Source organism: Taeniopygia guttata, chromosome Z (genome assembly GCF_048771995.1).
Source record: "Taeniopygia guttata chromosome Z, bTaeGut7.mat, whole genome shotgun sequence".
Lineage (NCBI taxonomy): Eukaryota > Metazoa > Chordata > Aves > Passeriformes > Estrildidae > Taeniopygia > Taeniopygia guttata.
The window spans coordinates 33,004,562-33,031,393 of NC_133063.1; the positions used below are offsets into that span (position 1 = coordinate 33,004,562).

Genomic DNA, 26,832 nt, shown 5'->3' on the forward strand with positions numbered 1-26,832 from the left:
AGTGGAAAAATAAAATGTAAATTTGCTAGCAAAAAACCAAAATGTCTGTCAGCATATAGGCATGAATACTGTTCTGTAGTGCTAGGAGTAGTGCTCCTGTCTGTTCTTTTGTTTCCTTGGATTTATAGTCATAAGAGAAATGAAGTCCCAAACAAATGGCAACACTCCATCTGCCAAGAGCAAAGGACAGAAAGAAACTCCATAAGCTGGCATGCTAACATGACTTAAGGACAGAGCCCATAAATATCAGGAGAGTGCTCCAAGTTGTGGACAAAATGAAACTGCTCCCATGAAAAACCATCAATGCTTCTCTGGCTCATTCATACTGCTAGGCTTGACCAGTCACTATAGGAAAGCAGAGATTAGGCACATACCCAGTGAAAAGAGAAATGAGTGTAAACAGAAAAACAAAACAAGCTGTTCAAGGATCAGAGATGAACATCCTTATTTTTCACAGGCTTGATCTTTGGGTACAAGTTTCCTCATTGAAATAATACAGCACATTCAGCTATTGCGCTGGGGTGATGTGACCTAGGGTAGAATAGCTCAGAAAACATTTTTTACACCTCTGAACAAAACAGAAGATCAGCTTTTTTCTTTCATTTTGCCTTCCCAAGTACAAAGCAGAAAGCAATGATTATATATTATTAATCCATTGTTGTATGATTTCAAGTGATGTTTTCATCATGAAGACCTATGAAGTTAATGAAAAGCTGCAACAGAGCACAGTGTCACTGTGATAGTCACTCTCAGTTTAATCAACAGGAACACAGGTAGAGTATCTCTGTGTGTATGTGCATTTACTGGTCAGTTAGAGTTAAAGGGATTAACAGGTATATATTAGAAGTAAGATGCAGCCAATGCACTTAATGTTCAATGTATAATTAAGCAAAGCTTTAATATTGCAAAGTTTTAATCAGACTCAGCAGTGTCCTCAGCAACAGTTTTCAAAAGACATGTATACAGGAAGACCTGACTCCACTTCCACCATGGGCAGGATTCAGTGGGAAACATGACCCAGGAATTGTTGTGTCTAACACAACATTTGTGTGATTAGCAGCATCCTTCCATTTTTAAAGGGCAGCATTGCTGGGCTCCAGACAAAAGTAGACTTACTTGGGAAATGAAAATGCAGCTCCACCACACCGTTCCACAGAGGCCACCAGCCACATTCAAGCTGTTCAAAACAACCAGTGCTGAAAGCAGCTTTTCTGTGACCATTCTGTGGAATGCCCCAGCAAGAACAAGTCATCAGGGAAAGCAGCCATTCCACTTTCTCTCTCTTGAGGCTTTGATTTAATAGCCTGTTTTCAAAAGTTCCTGGAATGGGCGTATGCTTCATTTAAGCATACTTTATCAAAGAAAGCTAGATGTCATCATGTTTCATTGTTTCCAGGATCTGAATGTTTTAGCAAGCACTGCTCTGTGCCCTGCCAGCCATGATAAAATACGTAAAATATCATCGTGCTTCTGTTTTCTTTTCTGGAAAAATTCAAACAAAGATTTCTGTATTCCATTTTTTTTTTCTTGCTTAGAGATATTGAAAATACATTGAGATATTTTTACTGATCTATTTCATGCTCAAGCAGATTCTAGGTTCACTGCAAGCACAAAAAAAAAGATGACAGAAGAAGACTTACTAAGAGGTGTATCATTTAGGTATGAAGAAAATGGGAGAAATGAGTAGTCACTGTGTGCTGGCTTCACAGAAGAGCTTATGCAAAAATGCCATACTCCCATTGCTGAGACAGGTGAAAACAGCTCTCCCCAAGGTCTACTGCTATTAAAAACTTAGATCTTGAATACAAATGTAAAGTAGTCTTTCTGTAGGTATAGAATCATTGAATCATAGACTCGTTAAGGTTGGAAAAGATCTTTAAGATATCAAGACCAACCACTCACCTAGTACAATCACCAAGTTCACTACTAAAGTATGTCCTCAACACCACATCCACACTGGTTTTGAACAGTTTCACAGATGACTCTACCACTTCCCTGGGTAGCCTGTTCCAATGCTTTACAACCCCTTAGATGATGAAACTTTCCCTAATATTCAACCATAACCTATTCTTGTGCAGCTTGAAGCCGTTTCCTATCATCTTGTCACTTGCCTGGGAGAACAGACCAACACTTACCTGTCTGCCCAGGCTAAACAACCCCAGTTCCTTCAACTGCTCCTCATCAGACTTGTGTTCCAGATCCTTTCCGAGATTTGTTGCCCTGCTCTGGACATGTTCCAGCACCTCAATGTCTTTCCTGGAGTGCGGAGCCCAAAACTGACCACAGGATTTGACATGTGGTTTCACCACTACCTAAAACAGGGGAATGATCACTTTCTAGGCCCTGCTTAGCCAGCTTCACACAAAGCAGAAAATCACTCTCAGAAAGTGTCCTGATCTAAACCATAAAGACTTGGGCTCCCTTTTTCTCCCAACATCCCATCAGAAGTACAAAAGTAAAGTGGGTGTCTGAAGCTTTTCTAGGGTCAGCATCTTGCTTGGCTCCTGTGTTGCATCTCCTCTGCAGATCCAAATCTGACCCTATGTTGTTTCTCTTTTTCTTAAAGACTCAGAAATCATAAGCTGAAAATAGCTCCAAAATGAAACAAGGGCAAAGATCACACAAAGGAACTGATCTCTGATCAAAAGCACCATGTTAAATAATCTATTTCCTAAAATTAAAGTGATGTTCAGTACAAATGTGTCCAATTTTCTATCTTGTTTTTTCCCGTATGTTTTCAGGACAGCTAGAACCAGCAGAGGCATTATTTTCTGCTTTTATATAACACTAGCATAAAACAGAGCACTTCACACAAAACAGTTGCCTATATAAGACACCCTAGAGAAAGGGAGAACATTAGCATCTCAATTATGTTGGTTTGCAAAAATGATTATTTACTACTTTTCATTGTGTGTTCTGTTTTTCTGCTTTTCTGAGTTTCATGTTAGGGTAATGGGGGACAGAGTCTATTCCTAGGTCTGAAATGAACTGTGATGCTCCAGAACACAACCACTCATTGAATTGGGCAGTTTGTCTTCTGGGATCACACACTATGTTCCTTAATACTATTTGTGCTGTGGCACTTAAAAAGAAAAATATTATTTAAATGAAGAGTTAATAATTCTCAGTGATGCAATTCCTCAATGCAGAACTCTAGTGAATATTCTCAACTATTTATCAGCTGAACTTGGCATGCTTTACAAAATTAATCCTTAAAAACTGCTGAGGCCTGGCTGCAATAGCCCTTTTCTTTTCCTCCTAGCTACAGGCACATAACTTTCATAGATTGCATGGAAATGATCATTCTTTCCCCTTCCTCTGTTACAAAGGATCAGTAGGCTATCCACCTTTTATTGCAGGAATTCAACAGAAAGCCCATCCCCAAACATCTCCCACACCAATCTACTTTCAGTATGAATACTCATGAATGGTTTCCTCCAAGTGTATAAATCTGTATTTGTATCTATATCTCCAGTAAGACTGCTGCCAGGAGATGTCTCTTTGTGCTGCAGGTAGTTCCACTCAGAGGAGGTCCAAAGTCCATTGTTGATTATACAAAAACGCTGGCATGAGCTTTCTGTGTCTGAAAGGAATTTTCATTGAAGAAAATACATGTGAAAGACAATTGATACATTTCTTAAGCACAGTGAAAATTTAAAGATATTGTAATAATTGATGAGTTTTCATTTCTGTGTTCTTCTGCAAGCAGAACAGCTGTAGGAACAGCTGCATAAACAACACTTGTATTAGAGCTGCTAGTACTATAGGTTCATTTCTTTTTTTAAAAGTTTATTTGTCATGCTGCACACCCAGATGATAAAAGCAATTACACATCTACTCTACCAAAACTAAACTTGTTCTCTTTATGCTACTGTTCTGCTTTTAAACAGAACTCTCTTGTAATATTATAAAGGTAAGTAATCATTACCTAGACTTCTAGAATAAAGATGTTTAGCTAGACTTCAAGATTGCAGCCCCAAAAACATTAGATTATAATTCAGCAGCATTTGGATGAAAATAATTGAAGGCAGGGGTGGGCTTGCAAATCATTGCTGCAAGATCAGGTGATTAACAATGTCAATAGCTTCCTTTTTCTGATATTTAAAACTATAATGATGTAATTTTATTCATCTAAATAAGCCAGGCCCTAGCAACTCAAAAAAAACCCAAAAAACAAAACAGCTATTTTTTTTGTAATTATATATCTCAGCACTTACTATCCATCAACTAGAGCAGTAATAGATATCAATTTTAGGACCTAAAGAGTCACCAGTCGACTCTGAATGCTTCAGTACAACACAAAGAGAAGAGACTGTCTCATCTCTACATATATTTAAGTGTTCACTTGACCACATTCAGCAGCATATGTCCCTGCAAATAGGCTTCAAGCAGTCATTTTAGCCAAAACTCATCAATCTTTGTATGTAAACCACAAATATAGAGACCACTCAGCAGTTATTTGAGTGTTCTTGGAAGAACATTATGTAAATAAGAGTTTTGTAAATTTATTTTGATGTGATTATTTTTCTTGTACTACTTGGCACAGTTCCACTGGGCTTGAAATAATTACAACAAGTATTAATTCTGCCTTTATGTATGCTTTATATAGACTCCTAAAATGGTGTTATTTTTTCTTGTTTGCACTTCTTTGGAATGTGTGAGGCTGACACTTTTTTTAATAGATAAACAGTGATTTAGAAGTTAGAGCTAAATATAGTCAAAACTGTCAGTTCATAACGTGTGAAGAGACTCCTTTCACCTCGAAGTTTTGTAACATTTTGATGCTCATCCAACACCTCCTAATCCACAAATCTTATATGAGGATCTTGGTTCCCATTTAATTTAAACACACCATTGCAGACATTGTAGATAGAAAGAAGGGGGGAAAGGGAGAGGTCCTACTTCTTCTGATTATAGAAAAATACTTAAAATATTCCACTAAGAGCTCTACATCAATATCCAACAAGTCCTAGATGCACTCCATTTTATAATGGTCATGCTCAGACAGAGACTTATGCAAACACCTGTAACCTACAGGGATGTTCACACTGAGAGCAGAACAAGACTCAACCCATGTTAGGTCCCACTTGTGAAAGGCTGCAATCCTGCTTACACCTTCCCAAGAAGGGAGTACAGGAACAGAACTACATCTTTGCCTCAGTTACCAGGCTGAGGGGACTCACCAGCACTGACCTGGACTGACACACCAGTTACAGCAAATGAAAGAATTGAGAGGATCTCAGAGCAGAGACATCAGAGCCAGGAAGGCTAAGCACAGCCCTCAGCACAGCCCAGCATCCATCACAGCCCACATTCAAACACGGATACGGTTTGGTTCCACAATGCCAGGACAGTGAGCACCACTCTGACTATGAGAGGAGAGGTGCTTGTGAATACTCTTTTCCCTCCAAACTCTGAAAATGCCTGTACACATAAAACAAGCAGTCAGGTGAGTTCAGTGATGGATGTACACAAAAGCATTGTGATGGTACACACAGAATGTAATCTGCCACATCTCTGACAGAAGCAACAACACCAGTCAATACATTTAGATGATTTCTTATTTTGCATCTCTGCTTACTACTCTACATTCAGCACAGTTTGTACATAGGGGTTGGATATCTTTCTTTTATCATGCGACTCTTTGTTCCTGTATTTATAGTGATGCACTAGTATTGAATCAGAAATGTCCTGCTGCACTGTCTTGTTAATACAAAACACATCTTCAGCATCAGTCTTCAAGTGGGTATTCAGTATTCTTCACAAATTCTTTAGCAATTCTTTTTACAAAGTAAATCCTACATCTGTCAGAATCAAAATTTGTGTTCATTCAAAATAAGTTCTTTCCTTCTCTCACAGTCTCCCTCCATAGCCTTCTGCAATAAAACCAAATAATTTCCATTCCTCATTTCAGACATCCAAATATCACAAATTGCTCTCAGCAGCACGTACTACAACCTAAAGCATTGTATTTTTTACTCATCTTCCATCTCCACTGATGTGATTTATCTTGCCCTTGCTGGTTCTTGAACATTATAACCAGCCCAAGTATTAGCAAAAACATAGGACAGAAGAGGTAGTTTGAGAAGCAGAAATTGCTGAAATTCCCTGCTCTCCACATCTGCAAAAATTCCTCTCCTAACACATGCAGGTCCTCTCAGTTTTTCCAGAGTTAAAGCAAAGACTAAATAATACCTGCATACATTCTTGAAATCTTTGCTATTGGAATGGTGAAGTAAAATCTGAAAACTCCCAGATGAATGCCCACTTGTTAGTGCTGAAATGTAACAAAAAACAGTTCTGTATATTCCACAGTGTTTAGATGGACACCTAAACATAAAAACCAGTGTCTAACCTAACGGAATTGTCATTGGGATGCCACTTCCCTTTTGAGACATGAAAGTATCTTCATAAGATCCCTGCTTACACATTCAGTTGCCACCACTTAATCAAAAAGAGTAAATGAGTTTAAATGAGTTTTCAAAAAAGTGTTTGAAAGAGAGACTAGTCCAAAAGTATAAGGTTGCTTGAACTGGCCTAAGCTAACATATATCATCCAGAGTTTTGATTACATGGATGATCTCACTCAGACTTTCATTATCTATGGGATTATCATGCATGTACACTATCAGGTGTCCCTGGTTATAAATGCAAGGATATGTCGCTTCAGCTAAAGCTCAAGCAGTATTTCCTGCTGGTTGGATTGCAGCCTTTAATCATAACTTAAATAAGGTCTTAGTCCTGTAGACCATAGACCTTACATCACCAGTTCTAATGGGACCAGGAACAAGGCTCCAGATATTGGAGAGGACAAGGCAGAATTTAAATCCCCTGCTCTCTTTCAACTTTGTATAGTCAAGCAGGCACTGAGTCTATAAATTAATAAAAGCTCTAGGCTTTTTGACATGATTACTATGATTAGTTCCTGCCTTTTTTTTTTTTTTTTTTTTTTTTACATCAGAATGTAAAAGACTCACATCTGTCTATTTAGGACAGAAATTTTTTACACAGGATAGATAAATATCCTCTTGCTCAAATTTTATATATCATGCACCACTTTCAGTACATCACTCTTTGTTCGGAGACAATCTAACAAAACCACTGTACATGAGCAACTACCCTAATCTAGTCTTTAATCAAACCTCTACATTTTACCTGCAAGAATCTGTTGTGCATCTGTAATAAATTCAATTTCCAACATTGTCCACCTTTTTGCAACTTGAACATTTAATAATGCCAGCACTTCTTTCCCAAAGGAGAAGGCTCTATGGAAATGGGGAACTTTACTCACGTCATATGTCACATCACTTTATCTTTATTAAAATGCCACTACCTCTGGGTAAAATAACAGCATGTGACAACAATGCTGTACCAGTCTGAGGAGAGGAATTGTGTAATGCTTTTTGGGAATAGCACAAGAAATTTAACCGCTGAGAACATAACTGAATAAACTGAAATTTGGAAAGCACTCTGAGAACCCCATCACTGTCTATGCAAAAAGCAAAGCACTCGGAGGTTTAGAGGGTTGATTTAGGCAGTGGGTGTAACCCAGGTGCAATCCACTTTGCCCTCAAAGTGAGACACTAGACGTGGACCAATCCTGTTTTTGAAAATATATAAATGCTGAAATGTTGTGCTGCATCCATTCTTGTATTTGAGTGTTACTGCTACGCAGTAACAACTGTTGACCTTGTTCGGCTTCTGAGGACCTTTCAAAAACAGTTGAAAGGAGCCTGGATTTTTTAGTGGATCTGTTGAAATATCTCTCCCAAATAACACACATCTAACACAGAAAAATTCTGCTTTGGTTTGTCTTCAATTGTCCCAAATTTGCAAGTTTGAGACACAGCAAGTTGCAGAGGCAGGCCGGTAGAAACCAGGTCTACATACAGCAGTGATAGGTAATAAACTGAGGAAGGCAAAATAAGTACATTTAGCACACAATTTGGTTTGAGTGGCATCAGGCCACTCATATGCCTTTCTCATATTTAGCAGAGCAGAGTTGGTTCTAAACCAGATGGAATTTTGCAAGGGAATTTCCATGAGGGATGTTATATGACAAGACTACTGCAAAATAACATATCAGAGATGCAGTCATGCAAGAAATGGGTCGCAAAGAATTTGCTTTGCTGTAACTAAGACAATTATCATCCTTCCAAATTTCTAATGCTTACTAGGGTTTTACTTAGTAAAACTCTGTACTTAACTTTGTTGTTTTACCTGGCAAGAAGATCTGCAGACTCTTGCCAATTGATAGATTTACTAGTGTTCAATCAGATTTTCAGGATGTTCAAATGAAAGGGTTTTAGCTCTCACCATACCTGCCACAAGGGCTGCATAAAGGCAGTTTTTAGCCCTTTCACTGTTTGTCTTTACTCTGTCTGACCAGGCAGTCCAAGGCTTAACCAGCAAGGGAGCAAATGGAGAACTAGCTCTAGCCTCGTCTCGTCCTGGATGGCACCACTAAAGAAGAAGCTGGAAGAATGAGAACGGTCTGTGCCCAGATCCACAGGGAGCTGACAAGTCTGCTCCAGAAACAGATTTCCACCTACTTCCAAAGACCTGTGGCTAACAGTTATTCTCCACATGGGATAATCACTCAGCAGAAGTCAGCTGTTTTAATATGCTCTTTATCCAATAATATTGATCTGTTTGCACCAATTCTATGTGCTTTGGCAGGAGATAAGAAAAATTATGGACACAGTGTAAGAACTTTCACTGGGAAAACAAAAAAAAAACCATTTTATTAAAGTCTTATCAGTTTTATGGTAAGGTTGTACTGATACTTCTTGTGTCCGCAGACTGCTCTGATTTATAGGTAACAATTTAGAGAAGCTAAAACCTCTTTCCTGGTACTCTCCTTTGCCTTTCCAGGTCCAACAGTACTCACCTGACAAGGTGAAGGAAACACCAAATCCTCCAACTCTAAGCTACACTGGCTGAGATCACTTATTTCTGGTTCATAAAGAGTGCATGGCCCAGTTCATGTCCTCCCTGACCCTTGCACACAGCAAGGTCACTGCATGCTCTCTCCCATGACAGTACAACTGCACTCAAAATTGACCTTAAAACCCATTCTGCCTATGGCTGCAGTACACTTTCTCATGTGCAGGCGCTTAGCTGAGGTTTTCTGAATCCTCTCCCAAGTTTATGTGGCTTCCATACCTACTGAATTATGTACCAGTGGACCCTGATGCAACGCTGCACATACACCCCCGATGTACCCTCACAGAGCCAGCCCTGGGGGTCAGCCCCAAAATGCCACCACCCCTCCACTCCCACCCAATGTCCTACCTGGCATCAGCTGCGCTGCTGCCTCAGGGGTGATGGTGGGTGCTGCGTGGGGCTGCTGCTGGCTGGAGCTGACCTCAGGCTCAGTGCCCACTGAGGGTGAGCCGGCCACCTCACCACCTGGGACCAGGTGTGGGATGGACGGGAGGGTCTCCTCAGCAGCCACCGGCGGCTCCTCCTGACCAGGCAGCTGCAGGGCTGAGAGGGGGATGCTGATGGGTTTCTCAGGGGTGGTGATGGCATTGGAGCTGGTGGCTGGTACCTGCAGGGCAGCCATGGGGCCACCGCCTGCCCCCCAGGCTGGGGAAGCCAGGGGTCCCCGGGGCGGCCGCTGCGCAGCCAGGCGGGGCGGGCCGGGCGGGGAGGCGCAGGGGCGCTGCGGGTCGGGCTCGGGGCCCGCGCCCGGCTGGGGCACGGTTCTGCTGGGTCCCAGGCACGAGGGCCCAGCCGGGGGCTGTGGCTTGGGCTTGGACATCTGTGTCAGGGCCAGGGCCGGCCCATCGGCGCCAGCCGTCAGCTCCGCGTTGGCCACTATATAATAGTCCTCAGGGAGCTCCTGCTTTATCTTCTTGAGGAGCACGTCACCGCCACCCTCGTCGGCAGGCTGCGCCTGGGCCTGGGCCGCGGCAGCCGGCCGCTTGCGGGGGCCGGTGGAAGCACGGTGGGGGTGTGGCTCAAAGTCACTGTCCTCGTCGGTGACAGAGGACTCACACACCATGTCGAAGAGGGTGGCCTCATCCTCGTACTCCTCCACAGGCTCGCCCAGCTCTGACGGCTCGCTGCAGTAGGAGAAGTCGCAGGAGTCACGAGTGCGGGTGCAATCCAGCTTGGCCTTCACTGGCCGGCCTGGATAGCGCTCCAGGGGGCTAGCCTGAGCCTCTGATGGCACCCCCAGCATGCTGGGGCTGTCCGAGTTAAAGCTGCGGCTGTCCTGGAAGCAGACACGCTCCTGGGAGCCAGCCCGGCAAGTGGCGGCTAGGGGCCAGTGGTAGGCATGGCCAGCACTACAGCCCCACATGGCAGTCAGGTTGCCATGGGCCCCCTCGGAAAGGAGGTGCTTGAGGTTGGGGATGAGGCTGCAGATGGTCCCATGGCTGTGGGCCCAGCTCACCAGCTTGGAGAGATTTTCAGATGAGGTGTGAAGGCAGTCCTCCATGGTACAGGATGAACAGCGCTTGGCCGCTGGGAAGTCAGCTGAAGACAATTCAGATCACAGTGTCCTGGCACTGATAGTCATGTGTTGCCAAGCTCATATTTACTTCTCGCCTGCAGAGAGACAGAGCAAAACCCCACTCTTCAGCACTCTCAAAGCATGACAACATTGGCATGGGAAAATGAAACAGCTGTATACTTAGCTAAACCCACCCATTTCACACTCATCTCATGTCCTTCAAAGCATGCCTCAAAACTACGCCTGGTTTTAAGCACCTCATTTCTCATTCTCAGAACATCCCTGCAACATACAACTGAAGAGAAAATTGCTTTTCAAACAAGCCAATTCAGTATTAGTGGCAAAATTATTAGAAGCTTAATTCTCTGACAAAATATAAAAGCAGCCCAAAAGATGGTGATTGTGTGTTCATACCTAGGAAACAAAAATTAAACAAAATCTTAACAAAATCTTAATTGAATTAATCTTGAACACCAGGGTGGCAATCAAGCATCAACTGGATCTGAAGAAACAATGAAGTTTTACATAATTTATGCAGATTTCTCAACCGAATCAAATATCTCCTTGTCAACTGAATTTAAGAGGTATCAAAAGGAAGGCTTGAAACTTGAGTGTTCAATACCAGGAATAAGCAAACAAGCTCACCTTTCGCTGTTCTATACTGATAGTCATCAGTTGTTCAAAGGCTTATGAGACTTTAAACAAGCCTGCAAGACTTAAGCCAGAACCTTCCTTTAGCTTTGAGACTTAACATTTTGCTTTTTTTCATATTGTCTGTTTTCCAACATCTAAATCATGATTCAGTTCAAGAAAAACTATTTCCATTTTCCTGAAAACTATTTAGAAATTTGCAGTACAAGATGACAGTAAAGTCTGCGTGTCTCTCTTTGTATACAGCAAATGATGGAGAAATCATCTCCAGTGACCTGAGACAGATAAAGTATCTGTGAACTTCTTCTCATTTCTTCAGGACTGTTTGGAAGATCTCCCTAACCCTCTCTCTACTGTGCTTTGTGAACATGACCTGCAATTCTTGGAGCTGCTGTTGCTCTCATTTCGCTTTTGTTTTCATATAGGAAGAAAAGCCCATTACATTTGTCCCCGATCAAATGCAGCATCCATGGCAATGTTATACTTCATTTTATTCTTTGTCCTCACCCACATAAGCATTTTTAGATACAAAATGAACTGCATCAAGGCTGAAAAAGACAGCCACATGTTGGCTAACTGCCACCAGACTTAGGGTAATTCTTTCCCTAAAAATCAACACAAATGACTACCTGCCTACCTAGTTGTTCCTCAGTCACCTGTCACCAGTTAGCTGCAGGTATCTGGGTTTGCTCTGTGCCAAGGGAGGTGAAGAGGCTGTGTTTCAATGATTTTGCAGCTTGCACATCCCAGGCACCAGGCAAGGGCTGGTCTGTGGAAACCAAAACAGGAAATACAATAGACATACTGCCTATGATTTTCCCCACAAGGCTCCTCCTGGGTTTTTTCACTGTACCCACTGTGAGTCTTTGGTGGGGTCAAGAATGGAGCCAGCATGGGGATTTCTAGAAACTTTACAAATTTCTAGGTATTTTTTTGAGATCTTTGAAATTAAGCATGGAGGGAATAAATGAACAGGAAGAAGCACATAATTAGGAAAAAAAAGTGTAAAATTCAAGCATTGTTTTGCAGTAGCTCAAGACAGAATGTATGCACAGAGAACAACTGCCACAATAAATTGAATTCTAGCCCACATGCAAGCAAAAATCTCAGAGTATCACCTGGAACACAAAGCTCCTTGCACGACCAGTGCATTTATGAAGTATAATAAATGCAGAAGGCTCCAAATTTGCAAGTGTTTTAGGCACTGGAGGAGACCTCCTTTTTCAAACACATGACTTTCAAATATCTAAAATTTTGATATATTTTGTTACTTGTTTTAAAGCTTTTAAAGATCACTCTTAACAGGGGTCAAAATCCCTGTTTCTTCTAAGAAAACCATGTTTCTTCTAAAAGACTAAGGAGTCCATGTTTATTCTAAGAGTTATACTCAACGATACATACTCACAATGTACCCTGCCACAGAAGAAACACCAAAACACAGGAGGAGGAACTCCATACTCACAGCAAGGCAAAGAAGACAATCTGGAAAGTGAACAGGAGTAAGGAGGGAGAACTAAAGTCAGCAATACAGTCAGGAGCTGCATCAGTGTAAACCTTGTGTGGTATCATGGAGCTGCTCTGTCACCACAGTACCAGGAATGTATCTTGGGAATACAGAAAGCCCCATTTGGCTTAAGGACCGCTTTCCCCTTAGGGAAATGAGATAAGGTCTGCCACAGTCTGACTGCCATGGTCAAGGTTGTTTGTGCAATTACTCAGAAACACTGTGTCTTCAGTTTGCCAACTGCAACAAAAATTGCAAGTGGCACTTTGGGAGGGAAGATTCATGCCGTAGAAAGCACAGAAAATTCATCATGTCCCTAGTTTTCTGAAGAAATATCTTGTCTGCTCAGACAGCAGGATACTGGCTGACAATCTGCTCTTGCTTTCTAAATCACATTTTAGAGATTGTGTAAGTTCTTCATTCAGACTGGCAAGACTTGATAAGATGACTCATGCTTAATAGCCTGATAACATGATAACTCTGAAATCATACAGTAACATGATGTAGTTTCAATGTGATCTACACCAGTATTTTTACTGCAAGACAGAAGTCTTAATCTTCCACAGCATTTTTCTGCAGTTCAGAGCCTACAAATATCTAATTCAGAATGAAGCATGTCTGGGTGCTAAAAATTCACTGCAGCAATCTGAACCTTCAAGGAAGAGTAAAATTGTAAGGCTTTTTTAGATTTTAGAACCTCATTTACAACGTACCACTATAATGACTAATGTCGACAGAATGTGTGCTGTGCAAGAAAGTGGTATTATTGTAAAACCATGCCTTGAGATCTCTTATGCATTATGAGGAACACCATTTCATTTAGGAAAGGCAATATTTTCTGTATCCAGAACCAGAGTTTTGCCACTAATGACAATTTGATGACCAAAGGACAGTGAAAAATAGCAACATTTAAAGAGCTTCATGTTCTAAGATGGGATATCTTAGTAGGTTTAGCTACTTTAATGCAGACAAAATTCTACCTGATTTTGCACAGAGCAGTAGCAAGAGGCCCTTTGTTATGAGAGGTGCTTGCACCAGGCAAGTCCCAGGAGCAATAGCTGTTGGTAGTTGTCCAAAATGAACCCTTTCCTTTATCCCATGAAAAGAACGAACAAGCACCATCGGGGAGCAGAGATCTGGCTACCTCAACTACATTTTCTCTTTTGGCTCCTTGCACATGAAAGTCATAGAGTGGAGTTTTGGTTAGGACCTTATGGAAGATTCGTCAGAGTAAAAAGGAATTCTATGATATGGCTCCCTCAGAAAGGAGGCAACAGAGGTGAGGTTTCAGAAGAACCTGGATGTAACAAAATGGGATGATGCAGAGGTATTGAGTGGGAAGTGGGTGTCCTCCAACAGTGTCTGTACAGTGGAATATGGATTAGGTGGACCAATAGCTCAGAGAGGGTGATGGGTGCATTTTGTTGTAAAGAAGGAGAAAAATCATGTTGGGATTCTGTCCTTTCACAGAACCCCAGGTAGTTAGCAATGGATTTCCTTCCCAGGGTTATCTTCGATAAGTTGATTCACACTAACTTGCATTACACATATCTATGTTTGAAACTCTATTACCATTACTGATTATTAGTATTTCCATACTGACTTTTTTCAAGGGAGCTATATAACCAGGACTATATTAACAGTCCACTTGAGACATGATGCTAAGGCTGATACTACTTAAAATTTTCTAAAAGTTCAAGATTATCAAGTAAGAATACAATGCAAAATTTACTACTGTTAATAATAATAAAAAATTGTTCTAATCATACAGCTGTATAAAAACTAAAACTTGAATCCTAAAACATTAAAAGACAGGTGTAAAAAAACCTGCATTTACTCATTTTACATAGCATGGATCTCAAATAATCTTATAGCAGCTGACACCTGATTTTTAAGTGTTTTTATGGAGAAGCAATGTCTTGTCAGCTTCTACATTTAAAAAACTTAGAAAGCAGTTGAGCTCTGCTTTCTCATACTTGTAAAAGAAGCTCAGAATATTTTAAATCCTCTCTGGTTTCAGTCTCTCCACCCTGTAAAAACTTACTAGGCTATTACTCCATCACCATCTGAAGGGGAAGCATTGCTTCATTTTTTGAAAGATCTACCTTTCCCTATTAAAAAGCACTGTATATTAAAGGTTTGGCCACCATAGTGTAAGTATCTATCTAATTCAAGATTTTAGCTAATGGACAATATTGGGGCTTCTCTAATTACTAGAATTTCTTATGCCAAATGTTTAGCATTGGTAAATGACAGAGGTCAATAACAGCAGAAATCCAAGTGCAAATTCAATCACAAAAGCAGAGTAGTACTGAAGTCCTCAGAAAGGCCTGCTGCAGTCCCACAAGCCCTGTTAGCCATCAGTACAGGATCACCTGTATATTTCTCTTTCTCAAAGTTAGTTGCTGAAGTAAACTCAGCAGGAGCTGCAGCCTTGCCCAGATAGCACCTGCAAATGCTGGGGACCTCAGCCATGCAACAGAGCACAAGAAATCACACCACTGCTAATCACCTTCTTTGCTATCTCCTATGAGAGGACTCCTCCTAACACTGGGGTTAAAGCTCAGCCTCTTTGACCCAGTGTTTTGATTTGTTCACTGATATTGCTAAGGAGGTCATCAAGATGAAAAAGGACCAGGACAGACAACCAAAACAGACCAGCAATCTGGAGGGAATGGGAATGGATGAGTGCATTTTCTCTGATTTTTGGTTTCTGGAGTACAAAACTTCCATGTCAACTCAAATATTATTGAATTTATTTTCTGCTTGAAATAAAGGCTATGAAGCAAGAAGAAGCAGAAAGAGAAAGAAAGCACATAGAAAACAATGGCATCTTATAGGCAAGGTATGAATCAAGTAGTTTACCCAGTTCACCATGGGGAGGAGGGGTTGACTTCTACCTCTGATACCAGAGGTGGAACTTCCACCTCTGATTCCAACCTCTGTAAATGGCTCCTTTTATTTAGGAACATGTGTTTTTAAGTGAGTGTCTCTTCAGGAAAATGAAGGGCATACATTTATAGAGGACAGGCTCACAAATCCTGGCAAGTTCTGTAAGCCTGTGAGATAGTTTGGCAATGTCATGTATTCTTAAGCTAGGGAGTAACTTTTCCAGCTATGCTCATTTGTCACTTAACACAGTCTCTGGATGGTGTCTTCAAGGGAAAAAGAACCTCTTACCTCAACAAAATAACTTTTTTCAACTTATGTAAGCCTATGCTGTTTGTCTGTGATTTTAGCTCTGTAAGAAATAATTTAGAAATAAATAGAGATACAGAGTAGGAACAAAACAAAACCTTCATGCTAATTTTCCACTGCAATTCTAGGATCCCAATTTTTCCATAAAGTCAGTCATTTATGTGTGTGCATGCAAGTGCCTTCCCTCTTGTGGATCTCAGAGATTTTGTGCTTATATTTTGAGCTTTTTGAAATCATAGGAGCTCTGCTGCTGAATAAGGAGGCTTTACTCTCAGTGAACTACAATTACAATTCCTATCAATAACAAGCAGCACTAAGAAAGCTTTCCCGAAAGAGGGGCTCAGAGGGCAGTAGGAAGAAAATATATTTGTTTCTGGGCAAGCAATGCTGTGCTCCATTCAGAAAAATGTCATGGTTGTCACAACCATGCATTTTCTTTTTGCAGTTTCTTCTAAGTTGATGGTTAGTGTTCAGGATGCTTTCCTTGCCAAGTGTGGCACGCCTTCAGCTGCAGCTGTCCTGTCCTCACCACAAGCCAGAGCAAAGCAGCAAAACCTGTTTGCTGGAGAAACTCCTTCAGCTGGTTGGGACAGCATTTGAGGGTTTCCTCACCTTTTCATGTGGAAGACTATTACAGGATTAAGAGCCTCCTACGGGCCTGCCTCATTCACAAAGTAAAATGATTCACCCATTGACAGCAGAATTGACTAAGGAACAGTTTGGGCACTCAATCCTTAATCTGAGTGCAATGCTACAGGCATCACTCCTTCTATTTTTGTAATCTTTTTCCCCAGCACCTACTAAACAGATCTACATGAGCCTTGCTCTTGCACAGTGTGGCTGAAGGGTTACAGAGAGACCAAAAGAGCACCAGGAGAAGCAGGTGAAAAGGGAGCAGAACAGATGGTGCAGGAAACCTGATCAATCTAAGCAAGATCTTGTATGTAGAAAACTCTCCTATTACCTACATGCCAAAGTTTCAATTAAGCTTCCTGAGACTTACCTATTTCTCACTCTTTTCCCCCCCAGCTCATTGTAATTCTTTTCATAATTCCTCAGACATGTTAAATCCTTATAATGAATCCCTGACCAAGCCACCCCCTGTGCTGGTGCTTCCTTGTCATGAGTTTCATTCCTCAGGAATATAGGCCTGATTTGGTTGTTCTCATTTGCAGGGTGTAGAATCATCAGAGAACGGTACAGAAATGCACAGGACTGCTTCTTCTTGTTGAGGAAGGCTCTTCCTTCCAAGGACCATGGCTGAAAGAAAAGTGACCTTTCTACAGTTCTTGAATGTATCTGCTAAGTTGCTGAGTACCTCCAGCTCCAAAGATGTCAAAGCACTTGGCAGTACTATGCTTTATCTTTTTTACCCTGTATCTTCCTTACGCATCCTATAAAAGAAATGTTCTGCCATGCTCTTCACAGAAGCTCTGTAGCAGTAATGGAGTCCCGTAAAATATCAACACTCAACACTACTTACAACTGAGCAGTGTATTGCTGAACCCAGAAAAGATTTTAGGATTTTGAAGGTACCAAATCCTGCTTTTCAATTCAGTGTCTAGCAAGTGCACCCCTGAAACTTTCTCTCAAATGACACATATCTCGTTTTGTTAAGAAAGATACTTCTCACTGTGATCTGCAAAAATCATGGGGATTTAGGGTTAAAAGGAAAAATAAGCTTAGTAGGCGCTGGAAAAATAAATACTCTAAGCATGTGAAGAACTTGTACTTGCTAGAACTGCACCTGTGTAGCTAGTACATGATAAATTATATAATTGTTAGATGTGATGATTGTTTAGTAATTAAATATAATTACTGTTTAATCATAAGAATAATCATGAGAAACTGTGGTCAGGGACCTAAGAAAGATCACGAGAAACTCATGTCAATGTATACAATTGAACAATATAAGTTTAATAATTAATATGTAAGTTATATAATGATAGAATATAAAATATGCTCAGCTGGAAAGCCATGTTGGAGTCAGATTTGGGTTTGTACCCCTGATTCCCAGAGCTTTTAATAAAAGCACCTGCATATAATCATATCCCGTGATTATGTGTTCCAGAACGCTAACACATAGACTCTGTGGCCTAGCTGAAAAAAAACTCTGTTCCTTCAGACTGACAAATGAAAGCAAGTTTTAAGACTAGCAGTTCTGCAGACTTACACACTGTTAGATGAATTGTCCAATGACCATTATGTAACCCTGGGTTAGTGAGCAGAGAAAAGTGTGGGAAGAGTAAACATTTTCAGTTGTATTCATGTCTTTCTCCACTAGTAGCAATGAAGGTGATGTAGCAAGAATGATGATCACTGCAAAATCCATCCTGGACTTCCAAGCACTTGGAAAACTGTGTAACTGTGATTTGTGTGAATATGGCTCTACCTTCCACTGAGGTTATAATGGATCTGACACTGAACTTTGCCACATCTTCAAACAAAACCCATCCTTTTCATAAAGTATCTTTCAACAGCAAAGGCAAAATGCATGTTTCCACTTCTAACACTCACTGTTGCACTGTTCCTCATTCCTTGAATACAGGTAGGACTACTGCTGCACAGAAAGAAACAGCTATTGTGGTGCAACCAAGCTATCCACTCTCAAATTTGCTTAGAAGAGCTTAATATCCACTGAAGTGAAGACTCCATTGAGTGCAGTGGCCATTGAACCAGGTCCAAAATGTCTTATCTGTGAGGTTGGACTTGCCCAATGAATAATGTCACTGTAGCCACTTCCCTTGATAGATAAATTTTATCCATCAGGAGAAAATATAAGCTGAGGTCAGTTGTATGAGGTTCAGCTAGACCAAGTGCCGAGTCCTGCACTTTGGCCACAACAACTCCACATAGTGCTACAGGCTGGAGGCAGAGTGGCTGGAAATCAGCCCAGTGGAAAAGAATCCAAGGATGTTGGTCAACAGTGGCTGAACATGAGGTAGCATATGCCCAGGTGGACAAAAAGGACAATGGCATCCTGGCCTGTATCGCAATTGTAGCCAGCAGGACCAGAGCAGTCCCTCTGTACTGGGCACTGGTGAGGCTGTGCCTCAAGTGCTGTGTTCAGTTCTGGGTCCCTCACTAAAAGAAAGACACTGAGGTGCTGGAGTGTATCCAAAGAAGGGCAAAGGAGCTGAGAAAGGATCTGGAGCACAGGTCTGATGAGAAGCAGCTGAGGGATCTGAGGCTGTTTAACTTGGAGGAAAGGAGGCTCAGGGGAGACCTTATCAGTACAACTCTGCAACCAGAAAGGAGGGTGTCACCAGGTGTGTTTGGTGTCTTCTTCCAGACAACTAGCAAAAAAATAAGAGGACATAGCCTCAAGGGGCTGAGGTTGGACATTAAGAATTTCTTCACAGAAAGGAGAACTAAATGTTGGAATGGACTGCCCTAGGATGTGATGGAGTCACCATCCCTGGAGGTGTTTAAGAAAAGATTGGATGTAGCACTTAGTTCATGGTATTCAGATATCTTATTATAGTTGATAACTTATAGTTGATAATTATAACTTACTATAACCGATGGTATCAAATATCTTTTTCCAACTAACTGATTCTGTGATTCCGTAATTTTGATTTCTGTTTTTTGAAAAGCCCAAACTGATGAAAATATGCCTCCACACTCACATAATTCTTTCATCATTTTTCTTAAAGATTTTTCACGTGAGTCACCAGTTCTTAATCCCTTTAGCAATCCAGATTCTCTTGCTTTGAGTTCACATTTTGTCTACCAAAACATAAAAATCCAAAAATAAGACCTCTTGCTCCATTTTTCAACCCAACGTTTTTCATCTCTTATAAGTGTTAGAAATTCTTGCCTCCACTTTAATGACCCAAACCTGTGTTTTACACAGAGCTGGCATCATCTCTCAGAGCAAGCTGAGCAGGGTGCTGAGGTGACAACAGCAACACATTTTTCCAGAGGAAAAAAAGTAACCCTGTTTTTGTTTTTGCTACAAGTGGATCTTGCAATAACCAAGAAGGTATTCTCAGGTACACCAGTACTCAAGCAGAACGTCTGGGGTAAAACCTGCTGTGAAAAGAGACAAAAATCATAGTGACAAGGAACTCTGTGTCTAGTCAACACCTTAATAGTTTAACAGCTCTGCTGTAGCAGTGCCAGGGTGAAAATCTGATATTCATAATGCCTCCATGACCTTTGTCAATATAAGTGTTAAAGGCAACATCAGCATAAATGTGATGATGACAACAATGTACATTTCTACACCATGCAACCAGTGCTACAACACAAAGCAGTACTTGAGAAGATGCTTGTGCATCAGGATTAGTAAAACATAGCAGGGAGTTTTACTGTAGCCTCAGGTAAATCTTGGCTATCTCTCATATTTTATTATCTATATATTCAGCATAAACATTTTTAAAGAAAGAATCATCTTCTGGGAAAGCATTTTTGAAAAGTATATCAACAATAAGATTTTAAGGTCCTGAGCTCTTGTAAAAAATAATCTATATTTTGCTGAAGTTACAAGGGAGCTTATCCATCACAGATTGGTTATTTTGTGTTGTTTACTAAATTTTTTTCCAAAATTGCATCTGCCTTCACACCATTTTTCATGATGACCTGAGACTAAAACTGGATTATATTGAAGATTTATATGTCTCAGTTTGCAGTTAAGAATCATTCTTTAATGGAGAAATCACACCCCATGTTTGGAAAATGTTTAAAATATAGCCTTTCCTGAGTTTACAATGAAGTGTGTGTACCCTCTCTAACTTTAGAATTCCAGTTAGACAAATCAAGCACACACAGCCTGAAGGCAAGATGTTTTCCCTGGTTCTTCATTTTTCTAGAAATTATATTAAAAGAAAGTCTGCACATGATTTACTGAAAGGAAAACAGAAATATTAACACTGACTTACACAAAAATTATGAAGACCAAACATCCCCATCTTCTTAGAGGGAAATCAATGCCTTCAGTTCCAGCCCAAACAATTTAACTATTCCATGCTATTCCTCACAAGCAAACGTGAGCAGCTCCTGTGGATTAAAGGCTTTACTGTGTCACATTTTATTTGTAATTTTTATTTGTAGGATTTCTTTCATTTTGGAGCTTTTCTAAACAAGTTGAAAATTGAAATAGTGCTACAATAGCAATATTGAAAACATGCATTGGCTAAAAAGTGCCAGTGAAACAACTCTATTAACCACCTATGAAAAATGGAGGTTGTTTCCTACAGAAATTAGAAAAATTCTAGAAACTCAGGATTTTTGTGTAAGGATGACACTTCACTTCCTTTATTAGAATTGAAGGGTTTAGTTTTTTCCTTTTTTAAACACAGAGGTGGTTTTGGATGTTAAATGATTCTCCAAGGACTTAATTCTCAACAAGAAAAACATTCTGAACTGTCTTTACAATGTACTTTTTGAAGTATCAACAATTATTGTTATCATTAAATTATCGGCATCACTCTGAGGTCCTGTCCTGCAGCTGCTTTTTAAAATCTTTTAAAAAACATCCCAGTTTCAGAGAAGAGAGTTGTTCTTGTCAAATAATTTTGAAAAAGATACAAGAAACTTAAAGATAGCAGATTATTCCATGAACAGACTCTTATCTAACTCTTCATAACAGATCATATGCAACTGAGTCCCTAATAACAGTTCCTAGACCTGACTTTGACATGAAATAGAGAAAACAGTGACATAAAAGCTGCCCTAGAAATAGACCAGCAAGGATTTGCATTCAAATGTAAACTAGACAAAAATACAAGGTAACATCCTGTAGCTAACAGTCAAGAAGACCAAAAGACTAGAAATGCTTCACTGAGCTATGTATAAAGTTTCCTTTTATCCCTAGAAACATATCTAGCTGTGCCTCTAACATTATATCACTCATCAACTGAGATTAAAATGAAAATTAAACCAAGGTTTAAAACAGATTATATTTTAAGATTACTGAGATGAGTTCCCTGAAAGTATGCAGAGATCGATGTCTCATGATGCTTACCCACATACAGGTTAGGGGTAGATGGCAATCCCACAGGACAAGCAGCCTGACCTATTAGTCTCTTGATGAGAATAATTATTCTTGATGAAGAAGATGGGGAATGGGACATCCAGAGATCTTAAGAGACTGAGCCCATGCAGGCCACTCTGCATGCCACCACAAAAAACTTGCAGGTCTGAGTTCAGTGGGGCTGGAGCTATGGAGGCTTCAACAGCTGTACATTAACAGTCCTTTGACATTAGCTGCCTCAGTCAACCCAGGCCTCAGTTCTTACACGCATTTATGTAATCAAAAGCACTGAATGGCATATTCAGGGGTCTATGTAAACTAAACATCTATAAAATCTGACCCTGAGGATCTGAAAACTTAACGAAAGTCTAACTAGGCAAGTACTGGAGCTTTGGCCAAAAGAACTAGAAGCACGTTCTCAAGCAAGCACAGTTCTTATTAACATCAGTACAGGATTTGGCATGCACAACATGTAGATTTAGGGAAGGTGCATGTTTCAGAAAGAGAAAGAAACTCCAGAATATTCAACTGGCATGCAAAAGACTTTGGAAGAAGAGCTCTACCTATTACGGAGGACTCTCAAGTCTTACAAATTCTCATTTATTTTCTCTTAGAGATTCAAAATTCAAACTGTAGCTTTGGACAACTGAAGTTCAAAACAACGTGCTACATACACTGCTGAATGTTTGGCGAAGTAAGTAAAAACAAGACTGAATAAATCACAGGACCAGTAAAGTGGAATCAGGTGTGTAAGAAAAAACATTCATATCTTGTTGGATGTATTGTTACATATTTGCATCACAAATCTGCATTAACCTGTGGATGCCCCATTCCTGGAAGTGTTCAAGGCTTGGTGAGATGGGGCTCTGAGGAACCTGATCTAGTGAGTGGCATTCCTGTCCATGGCAAAGGGATTTGGAACTAGATCTTTAAGTTCCTTCCAACCCAAACCATTCTATGATTCTGTGATTCATTAAAGTCTCTTCTTGTTATGCTTTATTAGTACTGGACTTCTTGCATAAAAATAGATGAGGAAATTCCTCCCAAAATTATCCATTTCTGTTCATATTGGTTTATTTCATTAGAGTGAAAAATGGTCCTAGACAAAATGCATACTAGTATAAACAGCTAAATAAAACAACTTACAAGCAGGATAGGTATTTATTGTAAGGTGTGCACCTCCAAAGCAAATTTTTAACTTTCAAGAAATGCATCCTGACAAACTTCTTAGTCTCCAGAAAGATAAATTAAAAAAAAAAAAATTCCATGTGTAATCCTCCCATCCCTCCCCTCCCCTCCCCTCCCCACTAAATAACAGACAATCAATCAGAATATTTCTTAAAATACAGTACATTTCAAAGAAAACAGCAGGTGTTTTACTATACCAACCTGACCATATTTCTAACTAATTCTTTCTTGTGGTTTCATTTAGTCCAGCATTTGACTAGAGTAAGTAGAAAATATACAGTCTTTAGTCATTCAAAATAAAAAAGGGAAAAACCCCAACACACCTTTATCTCATAAATACAAGCTGAAATGTCATACTGTCTAGGCATTCCAGGGACACTGATATCAATATCTAATTTCTTCTAACTCTCTCTAGATATGAATAGCCTATATTTAATGACAAACACTGAAAAACATACCAAAAATAACTAAGGATCACACTGTGAGCAGCACAGGGCTTTCTAACATACTAATTATTTAATCTAATCTTTGAAAAAATTTTATACAAGGACACGCACAGATTTTATATTCATTCATTCGACTGTGTCATGGAGTATATTTGCATTTAAAACCAGTCAAATCTCTTACACAGAGCAGACATCTGGACATTTTTTGTTTGAAGAAATAAAACAGAACCTAGAAGAGCTATTTTGGAATTATAGTGAGGAATGACACAGGGTCTTATTTAGAAATTAGAACTCAAAATAAAAAGGAAAAATGGTGAAAAAGAACATGCTGACATTTACACAGGATGTAAGTGTACTGAACTGCCCTGACCAATTTTCTTAAATTTCTGCTGACATTTTTCCAATTGGATTTGATTGGCAGTGCACTTAGATAGTTTTATCTACCCTCAGAAAGACTTGTTCCAGTCAAAGCTCCTGATTATTTACTAGTATGTTGAGTCCAGAACGGAAAAATGTGTACTGTGAATTCTTGCATAGATGCTTCACACCCGTCTTGAGGTGTCTGAAAGCAGGGCTGGTTCCTTCTAGTTGCAAAGTGTTACCATTGAGATACAGTTGGGGGGCAGCAGTGAAAATTAATTACTACCACCAAACTCAACAGTGATGATGTTGTCACATCTCTCCAGATAGCAGCACTTCTGAATTTGCCAAGACAAGACATCCACTAACTCTTCTGTGAACTGTCAATGCTGGAGCAACCTCAGAAAGAAGCCAGAGGGACAATTACCCCTTGCCTTATACCATATCTGGGTCTTGAGCTGAATTTCACCTTGTTTTGCACTGACAGTGTTTCAACTTCACCTGCTGGCATCTCAGCAGTCACTGTGGTACATACAAGGCAGGAGAAAACAGAATCCTCCAGGTCTGAATGCAGGTCTGTCCAACTGCAAGTAAAAGGTATGTGTTGGCACCAAAAAGAAAGGTGGAAGTGCTGACTGAGTACTACCACTGAAAAATGTCCCTGCTATGTTTAACCTCCAAACCCTTCCGATGCTGTCAGTACAGTCTAAGGTTTCAATAGCATTTCTATGAGACTGCGTTGAAGGGTCAGAGCAAGCTGGCATCTCCAGCCACAGTCCCATGATGTGTACAAAGCCAAAGACAATGCTGTAAACTAACCCTTAGCAAAGCAGCCCCCCATGTTGGGACTTTGCTGGTGTGCCAAATGGAAGGGCATTTTTCACTTACTGTCCTGCAAAGCTCAACATGCCACTGTCCTGGCTAGACAGAAGGCTGGACGCAATTTCTGACCCATGCTTTCCTGCAGCAACAGAAAAATAAATTCTGCCACACATGAGGTGAACATACTGAAATCTTGTAGGACATACAAATATGTTGCTCCTTGGGTCATCTACACTATGGACAAGATGATCTTTCTATAATGCCTTTTAAAATGTAACCATTCCAATAGAGCAGAAATGCAAGTACTGAAATGTTGCATCTGATGAAGCATGAATGCTGGCACTTCTGAAACTGTTCCTCTTTGTAGCCATGTAACTGCTCTTGTCCACAGAAAAAATAGCACAGAAACAAAGCACTCAAAGGTTTTACAAAACACAGGACATCTGAAAAGTCTGAGCAATCCAAATTACATTTGCAAAGGGCAAGCTCCACAGTTTTATAAGGCCCAGCAGCAGCATGAGACCAAACTGAACAGCTCTGTTCCCCCTAAAAATGTCTTTTAGGAATCTGCTTTTAGAGCAGTTAAAAACATGAAGTAGGTCCTTCAGTTTGGCCCTCAGAGATGGAACTGTGTCCAACTTTGTTAAAACCAGGTTTCTTTTCGAGCTGCACCACAGCACATTGCAGAAGAGTCTATTCCAGCGGTTGCTAAAGCAAGAAAAATGCTGAGGGACATTAAGAGAAATTTAGCCTACTTGCTGTCTGCAGACTAGAACAACTAGACTTCAGAATACTTCTAAAAGAGATGCAAACAAAAATAAAGGGTCTCATAGCATTTTAAAAGACCTGTGTTTGGAATACCTGTGCAATATGAGATAAATCTGCCAAAGACAAAAAGGAAAGAAATTAAAATCTCTTGGCTGTACAGTCTTGGAAGATGACAGATAGGGAAAAGGCAGTCAAAAGTGTCTCTCTATGCAGCACAGCTGTGCAAGTTAAACAGCACTGTATTTGGTAACTAGCCTTTTTTTTTTTTTTTTTTTTAATGTAAAGCTTCTGGTTGTTGTCATCTAGAGTCCAGTCCTACAGACTAGGCAAGATGGACAGTGCAGGGCATGGGGAAGGAGAGCAGCCTCTGAGACTAATAAGCCATTTGGCAGGCAGGATTGGTTCTGTGCCAGTAACTAGAAGTCATATTTGAGCCAACCATGTGAAGATACAAGACATGCAGAAGAAACCACTCTGGCATTGCTCTCCAGTGCATGGAGATAACTCATGCCAGTGGCAACAGCAAGAGCACTAGAAAATACCTTGCCACTAGGCAAATGGTGCTTAGTGAGACTGACCTGCTCACCTGAGTGGCTGCAAATGCTTATCACTCAAACATGGTGCAAATCTGAATCACAGGCACCACTAGGCAGCATCTAGTGATGGGGCTGTATTTATTAGCTTCATGTTTTGCCCAGATCACTTCCTTTACCTATGGAATATTTGTGAAGCCAGTAACGTACAAAGTACAAAAGCACCAGCAGTCAACATTAGGAAAAGACTGATTTAAGAAATTAATGTAAGCAAAAGGCTACCAAAATCCCCAAAACACAGATACATGTCCATAAAGAAGACAAGTGGCAATGTCTAAACCACTTCACTGGTTTAGACAGAGTGAAACAGAGCAGCGCTGTCACCTGCCTCTGCTTTAATAAGTCCTTCCACAGAAAGTTAAAGACCAACTTTAAAAATTTCTATTAAGTAATATACACTTAACCCAGATGTTTAAATCAAATACTCACTGCCAGTTTCAGCCAAGGTCACATGTGCCTGTAACTTTCTTTAATTCTTCCTTATAGCATCTGACTGCTATCATTTGTAGCCAACATTTGTAGTAGTTTTACCATTTGGCATAAAAGCATGCAGAAATACGTGAACCATCTAAATCCATCCAGAGGAACTGGTAGAAAGTATTGCAAAGGTTTCCAGTATGGTTCAGTTTCATCAGCTTCCTTCAGCCCCTGCACATGCTGCTGCCATGCCAAGTGGCATTCCCAGCTGACAGTCATATGCCAGATCCTGAGTGATGCACAGTGAGGGCACTCACTTGATTGTCCTTGTACCTTCCCACTAATGGCACACTGAATTCCTTTGTCTTGGTGAGCCTGGCATGCATAGATGCTGCAAAATTAAATTTACAATCCTTTTAAACCATTCCAAACCACTCTTATAACAG

The 26,832-nt window shown here is 40.4% G+C and overlaps 1 protein-coding gene across 4 annotated transcripts in view; it reads right to left on the bottom strand.

Annotated features, from left to right (window-relative positions):
- Positions 1–26,832, bottom strand: part of KIAA1958 (KIAA1958 ortholog) — a 68,780-nt gene that overhangs the window by 26,961 nt on the left and 14,987 nt on the right. For all 4 annotated transcript variants that reach the window (XM_072922886.1, XM_072922885.1, XM_072922887.1 and 1 more), the window contains exon 2: positions 9,295–10,557. In XM_072922886.1, the coding sequence (XP_072778987.1) occupies positions 9,295–10,447 (1,153 nt within the window). In that variant the 5' untranslated portion in view covers positions 10,448–10,557. The remainder of the gene's footprint in view (positions 1–9,294; positions 10,558–26,832) is intronic.